Source organism: Falco cherrug, chromosome 10 (assembly GCF_023634085.1).
Source record: "Falco cherrug isolate bFalChe1 chromosome 10, bFalChe1.pri, whole genome shotgun sequence".
NCBI classification, from domain to species: Eukaryota; Metazoa; Chordata; class Aves; order Falconiformes; family Falconidae; genus Falco; species Falco cherrug.
The window spans coordinates 20146931-20162667 of NC_073706.1; the positions used below are offsets into that span (position 1 = coordinate 20146931).

General features: G+C 36.5%; 1 protein-coding gene across 4 annotated transcripts in view; it reads left to right on the top strand.

Annotated features, from left to right (window-relative positions):
* The window catches only part of LOC102054769 (golgin subfamily B member 1), a 44671-nt gene that overhangs the window by 23400 nt on the left and 5534 nt on the right, over positions 1-15737 (top strand). For 3 of the 4 annotated variants that reach the window (XM_055721590.1, XM_055721591.1, XM_055721594.1), the window contains 3 exons: positions 37-10926; positions 11208-11359; positions 12904-13063. In XM_055721590.1, the coding sequence (XP_055577565.1) occupies positions 37-10926; positions 11208-11359; positions 12904-13063 (11202 nt within the window). The remainder of the gene's footprint in view (positions 1-36; positions 10927-11207; positions 11360-12903; positions 13064-15737) is intronic. The other variant, XM_055721593.1, reaches the window with a different exon arrangement.

Sequence of the window (15737 nt, forward strand, 5' to 3'; positions counted from 1 at the left end):
GAAGTATTCTTCTAACATTATTTTCTTGATGTTTAGACTTTGAAACAAGATGGCGTGGTAGAGTCGATGCAGCTGGATCTGGATCAGACAAATGAAGAGCTTGATAAATTGAATACAAGCCATTTAGAGGAAAGATCTCAACTTATTCAAGATCTCCAGAAACGTGAAAGAGAAATTGATAATCTTAAAGAAGCACTGGCAGAAAAAGACAGGGAGGTGTCTGTTCTATCTTTGAATATGACAGAATATTCTGAACAGGTTCTCATCCTGAAGCGTCAAGTGCAATGCAAAGAAGAGGAAATACGAGGGATGGAAGAGGCTTTATCAAAGGCTGAAAGGGAAACTCATCTGCTGAAAGAAGTACAAACAGCTGATGTAAGAGATGCAAGTGTGAAGATATCTGTTCTTTCTGAGGAGAGTAATACAATGAGACTAGAAGTAGAAAGACTTAGAGTTGAGAATGAAGCTAAAACCAAAGAAAATGAGGAATTAATAAGACAAAGCAGTGAGAACAGCATTACAATTAAGGATCTCCGTTCTGAAATCAAGGCCAGCAGTGTCGCATACAATAACAAACTTGCGGAGTGTGAGTCACAAATTACTTTGCTGAAAGAACAAATTAGTAAATCATCTGAAAAGCTACAAGAAACTGAGGATAAACAGAGAAAAGAATCTGAATATTTGAAATCTCAGCTTGAGGAAAACAATACTCTAAAGGAAAAATGGAACAGTTTGCTTAAAGAGAAAGAGAGTAAAGCACAGACACTTGAAAATGAGTTAAAATCAATTAAAGATTCATACAACAGACTGGTTTTGGAAACTGCTAAAAAAGATGAAAAGCTGGCTGAGTTATCTAGGCAGCTTATAGAACATACTGAACAACAGGAAACAATTAAAAAAGAATTACTAGAGAAACAAGAGTTCATTATTTCATTAGAGCAGAAGCTTGGGGTTTTGGAGCAGCAAAATGAAGAGACTAAACTTAAATTAACTGGGGATCTGGAAGCCAAAGAGACATGTTGCGAAGAACTTAATAACCAATTAAATGAAATACGTAAACAAATTAACAAACTGGAAATAGAGACACGGGAGAAAGATTCAGCTAATAAGCAATTGCAGGTGGATCTTGAAGGGAAGGAAGAAAAACTGGCAGAGCAAATAAAAGCAAATGAATACCTGAAAAAAAGTATGGACACACTGGAAAAAGAGAAGGAAAAGATAATCAGTGAAAATGAGAATTTGTCCAGACTCTTGGATGTAAAAGAGTGTGAATTGTTAAAAAAAATCCAGGCTGTGGCAGAAATAGAGAATAAGTTATCTGTTAGCACTGCTGAGTACGAAAAAACTCTTTCGGTACTAAATTGTGATAAAAACACTCTGGCAAAAGAGATTGAACAACTTTCAGTACTTGCCAAGCAAAAAGAAAATTCAGTTGCAGAACAGCTGCAGGAGAAAACAAAGGCATGTAATGTGCTAGCTGATCAGTTGTTTGAAAGCAAGGAACAGACACAACAGTTGCATGAACAAATGCAATCACTTCTCATTCAGCTGAATGATGCTAGAGAAAAAGAAAGAAAGAAAGAAGAAATGTTAAATAATAAGTTATCCGACTGCAGTAGCCTAATCCAAGAGCTCAGCCATAGTGAGGAGAAGAATTTACTACTGCAAGAGCAAATTCAAAGCCTAACTTTGGATTTTGAAGTGGCGAACAGGTCTCTAGAAGAGAAAATCCTTCAAAATGATTCATTACATAAGGAAATGGAAGAGAGTAAGCTTTGTATTGTAAACTTGCAGGATGAAATTAAAAATCTTAAAGATGAAAAAACAAAGTTATCTCAGTTGGTAGAGGAAAGAGACCTGACTGTAAGAAGTCAGAGTTCAGAACTGGAAAAGTTTCGTAGGCAACTTTCTGAAAAAGTGGAAGAAAGTAATGTGTTAAATAATCAGCTACAGCTATTAAGCAAAGAAGTGGATGTGCTTAAGCATGAAAAGGAGGATTTTTCAAGCTTATTGAGTGAGAAGTCACGTGAATGTGAATTTCTTCAGTCAGAGTTGGTACAGCAACAGTCTGAAATTACTTCAATGAGGCAGCAAGCACACACAGCAGCTCTAGAAAATGAAAAATTGAAAGTAGACATTGAAGCAGTTATCGTTACGGTAATGAAAAAGTCAGACGAAGTAGCTGCTTTATCTTCACACTTGTCTCAACAAAGTCATAATATTTTAGCTCTGAAGGACCAAATTGACGGCCTGTTGATTGAAAAAGAAAACTTAAAAATTGCCTTTGAAGAGAAAGAAATTCTCCTTTCTGAAAAGGAGGCTTTGATTCAGCAAATGAAGGATAGTAAAATGGCAGGAGAAGGGCAATATATGCAAATCATTTCAGATTTGCAAAACCAGATACAAGCTCTAAGTTCTGAAACCAGCCAGCTTAGACATGCAATGCAGGAAAAAGAAAATGAATTTAAGAGGCAAGCCCAAGAATTAAAGTTACTAAAAGATAAATCTGAAGAGTCTGATGTACTTAGGGTTCAACTGTCTGAGAATATGGAGGTTATTTCTGACCTTCAGTATCAGCTTAGAAATGTGACAGAAAAATCATCCCAGTTGAATGATTCAATTATACAGAAAGATGAATCTTTAAAACAAAAGTTAGATGAATGCATCAGTTTAAAAACACAGCTTTCTGAGGTACAGGAGTCTTTTGTTTTACAGGGGAAACAGTCTGAGCTTTTAGCCTCTGAAGCAGAACAATTAAAAGTACTTGTTTCAGAAAAAGAATTGACCATCAACAATATTTCATTATTCAGTGAGAATTTAAAGATGCAGCTTCAGGAGAAAGTGAATGAATGTGAGGTCTTAAAGAAACAGGTGGTAGAGCTGGAGGAAGTGAAAGTGAATTTACAAGAAGAAATACAACATCAGAAGAATGTAATAACTGAAATGGACCAGTCCTTATCAGAAAAGGAATCATCTCTTACAGAAAATAAAAGTCTCCTCAAAACTCTGAAGGAGAAAGCAAGGAAAGATGAAGAGAAGGCAAATTTAATTTCTGAGCTCCAAAGTCAGGTACAGGAACTAACACAAGAACTACAAAAATCTAAAGGACTAGTCTGTGAGAAAGAAAATGCCTTTTTATCTCTTCAGGAGAAAATTGAAGCGCAGTATGAACTAAGAACCAAGTTGAATGCAGCTCTTGAGAAAAAAGAAGAAGTTATTGCCGGACTGCTTAATTCCATAAAGGAGAAAGATACCAGTATACAGGTGGCAGATAGCAAAGTTAATGTTCTTTCTAGTGAGATTGAGGTTCTCAGAGAAAAATCAGAAAAAAGTGCTACAGCCATGGGAAACCTTACTAAGGAATTTCAGGAAAAGAACGAGGAGCTTGATATTAATCAGAAGAAAATTGATTCTTTGATTGTTGAACTTGACTCTCTTAAAAAGGAACACCAAAAAGCGCTAGACCAAATAAGTACATGGGGAGAAGAACTACAGCAAAAAGAATTGGCTGTGGAGTCTCTGCGTGTGAAGTGCACGGAACAGGCAGATAACATAGCCTGTTTAGAGTTAGAGTTGAACAATGTAAATTCCAAATCATCTCAAGACTGCCATGACAGTGCACTTCTAATAGGTAGTCTGCAGAGTCAGGTAGAGTCTTTAGAGAAAGAGAGAAAGCTGTTACGAGAAGACGCTGATAAACTGAAGGCTGAAAACACACAACTTACTGCATCTCAAAATAGTTTGCAGGAGAAATTGGAAGAGCTCAGAGAAGTCAATGAAAAACTAGAATCCAGCGAGAATTACTCCAGAATGCAGATAGATGCTGTCAAACTGCAGATGAAGACTGAAAAAGAGAAGTTACAGATGCAGGTTAGTGAGAAGGGTGAAGAACTGGCTAAATTAGAACTTAAATTTGAAACTCTAGAACAAAGTCTGCTTGAGTCAGAAAAGAAATGGGTGACAGAACTTGATAGGGCAGCTTTACAAAATAATAGTCTTACTGAGCAATTGAGCAGTTTAGAAAGTGAAATGAAATCGAAGGATAGCAAAATCCAGTCTTTGCAGCAAGAGCTGGATCTTATGAAAGAGGAGTTAACTCAAAGCTTATCTCCATTGCTTGGTAGTAGGCTTTTATGTAAAGAAAAGAAGGCACAGACTTCACATTCTGAACTGCAGCTAACTGATAGTAAAATTCAGTTGGAAAAATTCTCCACTCTCATAACCACAATTTTGAGCAAAGAAACGGAAGGAGAACAATTGGAATTGATGCTTTTAGAAAAACAGAAGGAAATAGATGCCATGAAAGATGAACTAAAAAGCATGCAGTCACTGGAGAAGCAGAAAGAGTTGCTGCAGAATGATATTGAAAAGATGAAGGGCAAATACAAATCTGAAATTGAATGTCTGTCAAAAGAAATGGTCACAATCAAAGAAACGTTATGTAAACAACAGTCTCTCTTGCAAGAACGAGAAGAGTCTTTTGCAGAAGTAAATAAGCAGGCTGAATTTCTTCAAGACAAGCTAAATAAATCAGAAGAAATAATAAGAAACAGTCAAGAAAAACTGCATGTTGAAGGTAAAAACGTAGCAAGTCTCCTTGAAGAAATGGGAAAAAAAGATCAACTCATTGAAAACCTAACTTCCCAGGTAAATCAGCAGAAGAATTTAATTTCTGGTCTGAGTCAGCAACTGAAAGAAAAGGACTGTTCTGTTACCCAGGTCATGGAATCATTGTCTAATGAAATGCTGAATTTTTCTGAAGAGAGAAATATGTTAAATACCAAACTGCATGACCTTGAAGTTGTTCATAATAGCTCTGTAGGAGAGCTGAACCGAGTATTGCGGGAACTTGAGGACTGTAAGAAAGAACTGGAAAACAGTCAGGTCGCATTAAGCCATAGAGAAGCTGTGTTTAAAGATTTAATAAATGAAAAAGAGGAGATGCAGTCTAATCTTGAGAAAATGAGCAAGGAAAAAGAGAGTCTGAAAAAGAAACTTCAAGCAGCATTGATAATAAGAAGAGATCTAATGCAAAAAGTTGGAAAACTGGAGAAGAGTGGTCAGGAAGAAATAGAAAAGGAGCAAAAAAAAGCTGAGGAGCTGCTGAAAGAAGTTAATGAATTAACAGACAAGCTGAAACTAGTTAAAGTACAAAATAAAGATTTTGAGTCTCATCTTGGAACTTTGAAGCAACAACTTTTAGAAAAAGATGCCAAAATAAGTGATTTGACTGAAATTTTGTCTTCAAAAGCTTCTTATTTAGAGGAACTTCAGGGCAGTATTGCAGAACTAAATTATGTCATTGCTGAAAAACAAAATATATGTGAGCAGAACCTAAAATTGTTAGAGGAAAAGGACTGCATGCTTGCTCATATGCAATCTCTGCTTGATGAAAAAGCAAGTGCATATGAAAAGGAACATTCTCAGCTGCTCTTAGCTCTTGAAAAGGTAAAGTCTGGAGTGAAGAAGGAAGAATTGTTGAAAAGTTCCATTTCAGAAGAGCCTGTTTTAAGTGCTGGGGACAAGAAGAAATGTCTGGACCCTGACAATGACATTAATATGAAACGATTAGAAAAAGAAAAAGAAGCCTTGCAGAGGGAGCTTTTGGTCAGGAACGAATATATACAAACATTTCAGAAAGAAAGGAAAGAGCACACTAAATTTGCAGCAGATTTTCATGAGCAAAAAAACCACCTTGAGCAACTCAAACAAGAACATAAAAGACTTTGGGAAGTTCTTCAAACCAAATGTAAAGACCTTGACCTCAGTCAGTTAGAGTACTGCTTAGGGAAGGAGCTGATTTCACCTAGGGCAGTACTGGGGGAAGAACCAGTTGACCTAAGGAATCTGGAGTCAGACAAACCAAGGAGCAAGGTTCAGGTTGCATCTTTAATAGAGTCCGAAAACATGGTCGCTTCAGTGGCAAGTAAAGACACTGAGTTAAAAGAACTAAGAAGTAATTATGCAAAACTTCAGGAGGAAACAGAAATGTTAAAGAAAGAGTTGAGAAAAATATCAGTTGAATTTGGTGAAGAAAGAGGAGAAACAGTCAACTTAAACTCTTTGAGACAGCAGGAGCAGTACCAGGAGCAATATAAGGGCAGCTTCTTGGAGGACATAAAGCAGCTACATCAAAAGCTGAAAGCTTATGAGGCTGAAGCTGTAGATGTTAAGATGGCGTTTGAACTTGTGAATAATGAGAAAGAAGCACTTATTAAAAAAAGTGAAGAAGATTACAAGATGAGCCAGGAGAAACTGCAGAGATTGAGAACTGAAGCTATGAAGGAGTTTGCAGAAAAGAATGAGGAAATAGAAGCATTGCATTGTGCACTTACGGATTTCAAAGATAAACTTCATCAGGAAAAGGAATTATTAAACAAAGCTATAAAGGAGGGCCAAGAAGAAGCCCACCATTACAAAACAGCATTTGAAGAAATGAAAAGTGAAAAAGAGAAACTTCTCAGTTGTTTAGAAAATTCAAATTTGGAACTAGTTAATATGAAAAAAGAGGTAAAACATTTCAGTGAAGAAAACAAAAAACTTGTGACAGAGCTGTGTATGCTACGTGAGAAGACTGAGATGAGTAGACCTGTGGTGTCGTGTAAAGAGCTTAAGGAAGGAAATGATACTGAAAAAGAACTGGGAGAGTTTTGTTCAGAAACTAATTCCCTTCAAGGGACGTTACAAGGTAAAGACACCTGTTTTCAACTGTCAGAGACTGATTACTCCAGGAAGCCTAAACTGAGAGAAGCAACAGAATGTCAAATCCAGAAACAAACGCAAATGATTGAAGAGCCACCGGCAAAAACTGCAAATGTAAATGATACTAAACCACAAGAGCAAAGAACTACAGCAGAAGATAAGTCCAGAGAGCGCCTTCAAAGAAAATTACAGGCAGCTTTAATATCACGTAAAGAAGCCCTGAGAGAAAATAAATGTCTAAAAGACCAGATTGATAAGTTGATGTTGGAAAGAGAAGAACTGGTGAACAAAACAGGGATGCTTGAACACTTGCTAGAGCTTGGTAGAGAAAAACAACGTTCAGGTTCTGTTTTTCCATTATCTGAAGAGGAGAGCCTTGTTTCTGAAAATGCTAGACTGCTGACCGAAAATGAAAACCTCACTGCGGCATGTGAAAGTCTTAAATCCACCATGGAGACTATAGTTCAGGAAAAAGAGGCCTTTTCTTTCCAACTGAATACTTTAAAAGATTCTCAGACAGTTGAATTAACAGGATGGAAAGCTAAACATAGTGAATTAAAGCAGGAGTATGAATCACTTCTTCAGGCATATGAGAATATCAGTAGTAAAATAGCAGATATGAGGCAAGTTATTGATCTCAGTAGGAAAGAGAAGCAAGAGGCTATTCAGAGGCTCAGGGAAGGAGAATCTGAGAAGGAGGCTCTTGAAAAGCATGTACAGGAACTCACCGATGAAAATGAGGTTATTAAGAATCAACTGAAACAACTTGGCGAATCCAAGAAAATCGAAGTTGACGAATTACAAAGTAAAGCAGAAAGGCAGATACGTGAGCAAGAGGCAAGGATGCAAGAACACCAGGATCGTCTTCGTGAGCTCACTGAACAGAATCATCAACTAATGGAGGAAAATGAGCAGCTGAAACAAACTTCTGAAAATTTAAAGCAGGCTTTAGAGAAAATTCAGAATGAGAATGATATCCTTCATAATAACATCACAGTAACTAAAGCAACTTTGGGAGAGCTGCAAGTTCAAATGGAAGTCTACCAAAATGATATGCAATCTAAAATCAGCAATGCGTTATGTGAGAATGAAGCATTGTTAAAGGACATTAATATGTTAAAGGATAAACTCTCTGAAAAAGAACAAGACATGCTTGTCCTGGAACAAGAAAGAAAATCAATTTCAGAAAAAGCAAAAGAAACTGAAAAATCTTTGGACCATAAAAATCATTGCCTAACAAAGCTGGACATGGAATGTAAAAGTCTCATGCAAGAAATTGTTAGTCTAAATGAAAAGGTTAAGATTTTAGAGGATGATAAGTGTCTCTTACAGGAAGAATTAGAAAATGTACAAGAAAGTTCTTACAAAGTAAAGAATGAGAGAGAATTTCTTGAGACTGAATTGCTTAATCATGTTAAAAAAGTTGATCATCTTACTGATAGAATGAAATCAGCACAGGTACAGAATAACTTGCTGTTACAGCAACTGGAAGAATTAAAGGCAGAAAAATCTAACATGGTTAGAGAAAAAGAACAACAGCAATTACATCTTGTCAAAATGTTTGAGGAGAAGGTGAAAAGTGCTCAGAGGGATAATAGTGGAAGTAAAAACAAAACAAAAGAATTGCAGGAACTCTTAAAGGAGAAACAGCAGGAGATCAACCATTTGCAAAAGGATTCAATAAAGTTCCAGGAGCTGATCCTGGATTTGGAAAGATCTGTGAAACTGTCACAGTCTAAAAGTGAGAAATTTGAAAAGGACTTAAGTAATACATCGGAAAAGCTTGCGAAGTCAAATGAAGAAATAGATCATCTCAAGGGGAAGCTTTCTTCACAGATGAAGTTGTTGGATCAGTCAAAGAGTGAAGCGGACAGGCTTACAGATGAGAATCTAAATTGGAGAGAAGAACTTAAGAAGAAAGAAGATGAGCTACAAATTCAAAAGAGACAATATGAGAGAGAATTGGAGTTTAATCTTCAACAATTAAAATCGGTTCACAGAAGAGATTTATTGAATCTAGAGGAAAGATGCAGTGCCCTTGAGAGAGAAAAAGATAGGGCAATTAGTGAGATTGACGGTTTGCAAGAAGAAGTTAGCATTAAGGACTCTCAAAACAAGAAACTTCAAGCAGATTTGAATGCAGCTTTGGCACGATTAGCTGCTTTTACAAAGTGTATGTCCTCTCTTCAGGATGACCGGGACAGGGTAATCACTGAAATGAAAACCTGGGAAATCCAGTTCAAAGAGGCCATCCAAACTAAAGAGAAACAGATAGAAGACAGTAATAAAAGAATAATGTCTTTACAAGATGAATTGAAAGACAAAATTACTCAGATTCAAGAACTGAATATCAAATATTCTGTGGTAGAGGAAACAAAGGATGAACTGTATTTGAAGCAAAAGTCTGTTGATACACAATGCTATGAAGAGCTCTGCAGAATAAAGGAAGAAAATAATTTTTTTTTAAACAGGCAGCAAGAACTGGAGAGTACTCTTCAGTCTAAAGAAGAAGCTTTGCAAGCACTCCGTAAGGAAAATGATTCTCTTAATCATCTCATAGAGAATAGTAAAAGTGCAGGAAGAGAGATAAAAGCTCTGGAAAGTAATTTTACAAGACAGGAACAAGAATTGCAACAGCTTCTAGCCGAGAAGGAAAAAATCAATGCTGAATTGCAAAAGCAGATTACTATTTCTGAGCAAATGAAGGTCATGCTAAATAATAAAGACAAAGAAATCTCCCTGCTCATTTCTTCAAAAGGTGATGAAATTTCTGACTATCTGAGTCAGGTACAGTCTCAACACAGAAAACAAATCAAAGAGTATGAACTTCAGTTAAGGTCTTTGCAGACAGAGAAACAACAATCTGAGGAGTCCTGTCAGAGGATGCAAAATGAATTGAGAAATCTCCAGATGAAAGCAGACAAAGCAGGTCAAGATAAGGCTGCAATTGCCAGTGAAATAGATGCCTTTAAAAAATCAATGTCATCTCTTCAGAATGATCGGGATGATCTTTTTTCTAAATACAAAGAGCTGGAACATCTTCACCAAGATGTCTTATATCAACGGGACAGTCTTATAATTGGCAATGCAAGTGAAAATAATGCTTTGAAACAAGAATTAAGGATACTTCTCAATCAGAGAGATGATCTTCATTCTGAAAACGCAATGCTAAGTGCACAGCTGATAAAGTATAGAGAAGACCTTAACCAAGTTTTATCTCTGAAAGACCATCAGCTGAAAGACTTACTCAAGCAGAAATTGGATTGTATTAAAAGCCTTGAACAAGAAAAATACAATCTTCAAAAACAAATGAAAGAAATGCAGCTTTCTGATGAACTGCAAAAGGATACTGCTGTATCTTTGAAACATGAAAATAAAAAACTAGCATGCAAAGTAAATGATTTAGAATCTTTAATTGCATCACTAAACAAAGAGAAACTTGTTTCTGAATCTGGAGAGAAACTGGTAACTAGTGATAGTGTTCAGAAAAAAGAATGTGTGTCAGATGGACAGTATGGAGAAAACCTTCAGAAGAGAATTCAAGAACTCCAGAAATCAAGAGGTAGAAATACTAAGGATGCAGATGAGAAGTACAGTAAGACCCCTTTGACACCTGAACGTGGAGATGAGCCTCATGCTTTTGCAGAGAAGATGATACTAGAAGTTCAGTCTCAAAATAGGGAGCTGAGGTCCCAGAATGAGGCCTTTGGGAAAGCAATGACTGCTCTGCAAAATGACAGGGATAGGATAATAGAGGACTTAAAGGTACTTGAGAGCAAATACATATCCGAACTCAAGACTGAAAAAAAGAAAGGAGATGAACTTGAAGCTGAATTGGATGGCTTTAAATTACATCTTATCAGTATACTCAAAGAAAATTCTTTTCTGAATCAGGCTATTTTTGATGTTGCAGATAAAGTTACACTTGATCAGATTGCTGATGAAATTGAAAATCTTTGTAGGAAGTTAGTCAGTCAAGAGATGGAGGTTAGCAGGCTCTCATCTGAGTGTGGGAATTATGTTCACCAGATTGAAGCGTTTTCCAAGGCTATGGCCAGTCTTCAGGATGACCGAGACAAATTGCTACAGGAACTCAGCAATCAGAAGGTAACTTCCGAAATAAAACAGGGCACAGCTTCATTTCCCATTGCTTGCAACAGCATCAGTGAGATAAATTATTGTAAAAGTAATTTGGATATGCCTCAGCACATTAGGGAAACACTGGTAAGTTTTAATTAGCTGTATCACTTTGTAATTGTTTTCTTTATTCAGAGAATGCTTAGAGACACTATAGATTCTGAAGTTTAACTTTGTAAATTTTGTGAGTGCTAAGAAAACACTGTTCCTAGAGAAGGCATGCTTACAATTTTGGGAGTTTTATTTGCTCTTGTTAAACAGGAGCAAATGGGGAAAACCCATTATTCTGTTATTGGAATTCTAGCACTAATAAAACTTCACCTCTAAAGTTTTCGTTCCAGTTCACTAATCATGTTTATTAAACATAGGCTAAAGAAGGAGCCAGCCTTGCAGCTGTTGAAATATCAAAACTGAAGACCAAGGTTGATGAATTGGAGAAGGCATTACATCAAACAAAAGCCTTCCAAGCAGAAACTGAGAGAGAGATTGCATCCTACCAGAATGAGCTTGCTGGATTAAGGTATAAATGTTAAATAGTACGTGTGGCTTTTGTGTAGAATTCTTCACAACCTGAGATAAAACTGACACAAAACCAAAATTATATGTTGTTTAGCAGGAAGTAGGATAAGAGTATGTCTAGAATGTGCAAGATCAACTTCCACAGGTTGTCTTTGTGGTTATCCTACCTTTATGTAATGGTTTCTTGGTTTAAAAGAGTTTTAAAGTTTCAGCCAATCTTAATTGACTATTTTCTGTTCTGTTGGTGGCTTAGATATATAGAACTACAGTTCAAGAATCTTATTTCAATGTTTGGTGTTATAGTCTCTTCTTAGAGTAATGATTGATATGGCTGAATGTTCCCCCCCCCATCCCAGATCTCCTTTTTTTAAAAGATATCTGAGGTGTTACATGTTTGGCCCCAACTACATGTTGAAAATTAAAGTCATTTCACATTTCAGCATTGTTTTTGTAGATTCAAGAGTCCACTTCCACACTGTTCGCATCTTATGTCATCTGTGACAAATGAATAATGTGATCCTTTGGCCCTAGTTCTGTGAGTGGCTCATAGGGTCTGCTTCAGAGAAGGCAGTAGGCATTTTTAAGTGGTATTCAGTGGAGGCAGACCAAGGTTTGGTCATCTTAGACTAATGTTCTCAGTCAAGCTTTTAAACTTGCACAGTTGATTGAAGTGTGAAAGTATGCTATGATCTGTTCAGTGAAGATAATTTTGTTTGCATTTGAAGCCAGTAGGCAGTATCCTAGTGCCTTACTGTGTTTTATTGTCCGTAATGCAATTTCTAGGTCTCTAATTAAAGTCTGTATAAGATAATATCTGGTTTATACTAGAAGCTTTTTCAGGAGTGGGTGTAGATCAAAAGGCTAGCCCCACATTTATCTTTACAAATGTGAGCAAGTTAGCATGAAATATTCATACCTCATTCTAACTTGTAAACTTAACCAGTGAACAGCATGGATAGCTGTTTCCATTCCCCCCCCCCCCCCCCCCAACTTTAAAAACATACATTAAATTGAATTCCAAAGGATTTAATTTACTTTTATGGCCTTTGTGATATCGCCTTTGTATGATGACAGTTTCTGGAGATATGGCATGTTTATTTATTTCAGGCTTCTGAGTCCAGGGTATTCCTTTTCAAACGTGTGCTTGCAGTAGGGTAGGCTGGCTAGATTGAGCAGCGTGCTACACAGCTGAGACCTAGAGTTGCTTTGCTGCGCAACCTTATTCTTTCGGTAGCTGAACTATTTATTGCATTAACAGATGTTAGTATCTTGACAGCCAATGATCTCTCATCTTCAAGCTAACGAAGGAAATGGGATGTTACTACGTTCCAGGCTTTATTTTCTGATTTATTTTTTTTTTTTAGCAGACGTCTTTAAACTGAAGTATGTGTTGAGAATGTTCATATAGTGCTTCATATTTACATACAACTGTTAAAAAATTACCAGTTTATTTTAGAAATAACAGTTAAGTGCAGCTTTATCCTTTTCGTTGACTTGTATGTACTATATCATCATTTAACGTCTAGTCTAACGTTTTTTGCTTAGAATGGAAAAAACCCTCCTCCTCTCAGAGTCCCAGGCACTGCGAAATCAATGTCAAATCACAGTTGCTGAGAAAGACCGACAGATTGCAGAACTACAGAAGCTGCAACAAGACATGACTGTTAAGAAATCAGTCTCTGCTGGCAGCAATTACCCAGTCAAGGTAAACAAATGAAATGTAGTAGGAGGCACGAATCTACTTCCATCAGTTTATTGTATTAAATTTGCAGCCTGCTTCCCAAAAGAGAACTGTACAGCATATGGTAGTCAAGTATGGAAGGCTAATATTGAGCATGTGACCTGTATGTCAGCGTTGCCTGGGGTCAAGTCAGCAGATTAGAACTATTCCAAGCAAATGAGCCTACAGTTATTAAAATCACTTTTTAATGGAGTCTGATATATTGATCAACTTCTTCTAAAGGAATATGATGAGTTTGTCATGTGTTGATAAAATGACAAAAAACTTGCTGGCGTAGTGTATTTTAGTGTTTAAAAACATGGAGAGTACCTTCATAAAGAAATGAGATGGTTGTGAAGCAAAAGGTGAAGGTCATGAACCAATAATGGTTACAGATTCTTAGTCAAAAAGGAGTAACGACTTTCTGTGGTTGCACTGTAAAGTAGTGTTATTTGCTTGTTGTTGAGTTGCTACCATTAATAGATTAGTTAAGTAATCTTGTAGATAACTATCTTAGGTTAGTTAAATCCAGAATATAATAGGAAGAGGTTAAAAAAAAAAAGGGGGTTCAAACATGGTTCAACAGCAGATTGGGTGCTGATAAATAGCGACACATACTGGAAAGGGAAAAAAAGAACTAGTGCAATTTGCAGGTTTCTTAGTTAATTCTTTCAAATCGAGAAGAGGATAGGGAACTGTCAGGCAACTCGAGGGGAAATTCTTCTCATGTAGGAGCTGAGATGTGACAAGTCCATAAGTGGGAATACAATTCTGGCTTCTTGTGCCCATTTCATATCATTCATGAGTCTCTTACTATCACACTGTTATGGCACCAGTGTCATTACTTGTTCCTATTGTTGAAAAGCCAGTAGGATGCTGTACTATTACTTGTGGGATGCCAACAATGTATTTGTTGTCAGCAAGGCCTTGCATGCTTATTGACTTAATCACTTGCCAGACAGCGTGTACTACAGCTGTGTTCTACCAGGTTCTTTTTCTCTCAAGTTGGATCTGTCTCCCTCCCCCAGTTCAGTGATTATTGCACTTAAGTACAGAAGCATCGTGAGTTCTAGAGACATGAACCTTCTCTTAAAATCCAGTTTTAGAATTGGCTAGCTGATGCAGATTTTGTTGGAGGAACAGATAGATGAACATGATGACTTGCATATATCTTATTTTTACAAAGCCAGTCTTGGATGTTGCAGAAATTGTAAGAGTGGCACAGAAAACATAATCCTTCAGTCTAAGTAATTTGTAGCATATTTAACCTCAGCTTCAGGGAAGTATTGCTTTGCAATACAAAAAAAGTTTCAGAGGAGGGAGCAGGAAAGCATGATACAGGAAAACTTCTAAGAAGAAAATTCAGAAAGGACTGGGATCACTTACGTTAGGAAGGAAGTAAATGAGAGGAAAAAAACCCCAACTTAATAGTGTGGTGGGATGTAAGTGAAATGAGAATCTACACTGTCACTTCTTGTAAACCCGGAACAGGGGACATTTGGTCACAAATACAAAACTAGTAAAAGGATGTGCTGTTTTACATAATGTGTACATTTTTTCAGATATGTTATGGCTGCCACCTGCTTGCAGGGACACAATTTTTAAGAGGATCAAAAAAGAACTTGGTAGATTACATTGACAAGAATTTTCAGAATTTGTATACTTGAAGCTAACAAATGTTAAAGGTCAACTAATGTTCATTCTTCAAAGCCTAAATCAATCTCTAATTGCTGCAGATTAGAATAGGACCTAATTGGAGGGGAGAAGGGAGAAATGTGCTTAATGGAAGTGCTCTTGCCCTTCCCCTGAAGCAGCTGGAGTTGGCTTCTGCCAGGAACAAAATACTAGATTTAGAAAGGCAGCAGCTGAGACACGGTCTGGCAATTGCTGTCTACTTTTTTAGATTATCATTAAAGGTTCAAGGAAAATGTTATTTAAGAATAATACTCTTAATTGTCTTTCTGTGCTAAAGGAAGTAAACCACATTCATTTTAATTTCATTAAAAACAACATTTTGGTTGGTCAGATTGTCTGTCATAGGCTGTTCGTTTTCTATGATTAAGATCACAGATATTGAACTGTAGTATCTGTTGGGTTATGGAGTATTTTATGTGGTAGATGTCTATTTCATGATTATACAGGAAAATAGATTCCATAAAACGTTAGAAATGGCATACTCCGCTCTACTGGGGAGATTAACATCAAAATGTTGACCTGCCAGAGGTAAAGAAGGCTAAAACTGTGAAGCAGTGATAAAGTTGAGCGGGCGGTATTTGGTTTGGATTTCTTTTTCCTTCAAAATGAACTTTCAGCTTTAAAGTCGTATTTACAAAATAGCTGTTTTTCTACAAGTATGAGTACTGTACATTATGAATTTGAAAATAATTTTTGAAAAATATTTTATGTTCATTTGGCTTTTTTGTGTTTTTTCCTCCTTTATTTTTTGTGTGTGCTTCACACTATTTGTGAACTAAAAATGAAGTTGAGTTGCCTTTTCATGGTAATTTTAAATTGTTTTTTTAATTGAAGTATTTAGGTTGAAAACATTAAGTAGAAGATTGGTTTCTTTATATAAAGTCTCTTGCAAATGTGGTATTAATGTGTGAGAAAGAAATGATCTTGTGGAAGGGGTATTATTATGTAGTTCATATGTATATTT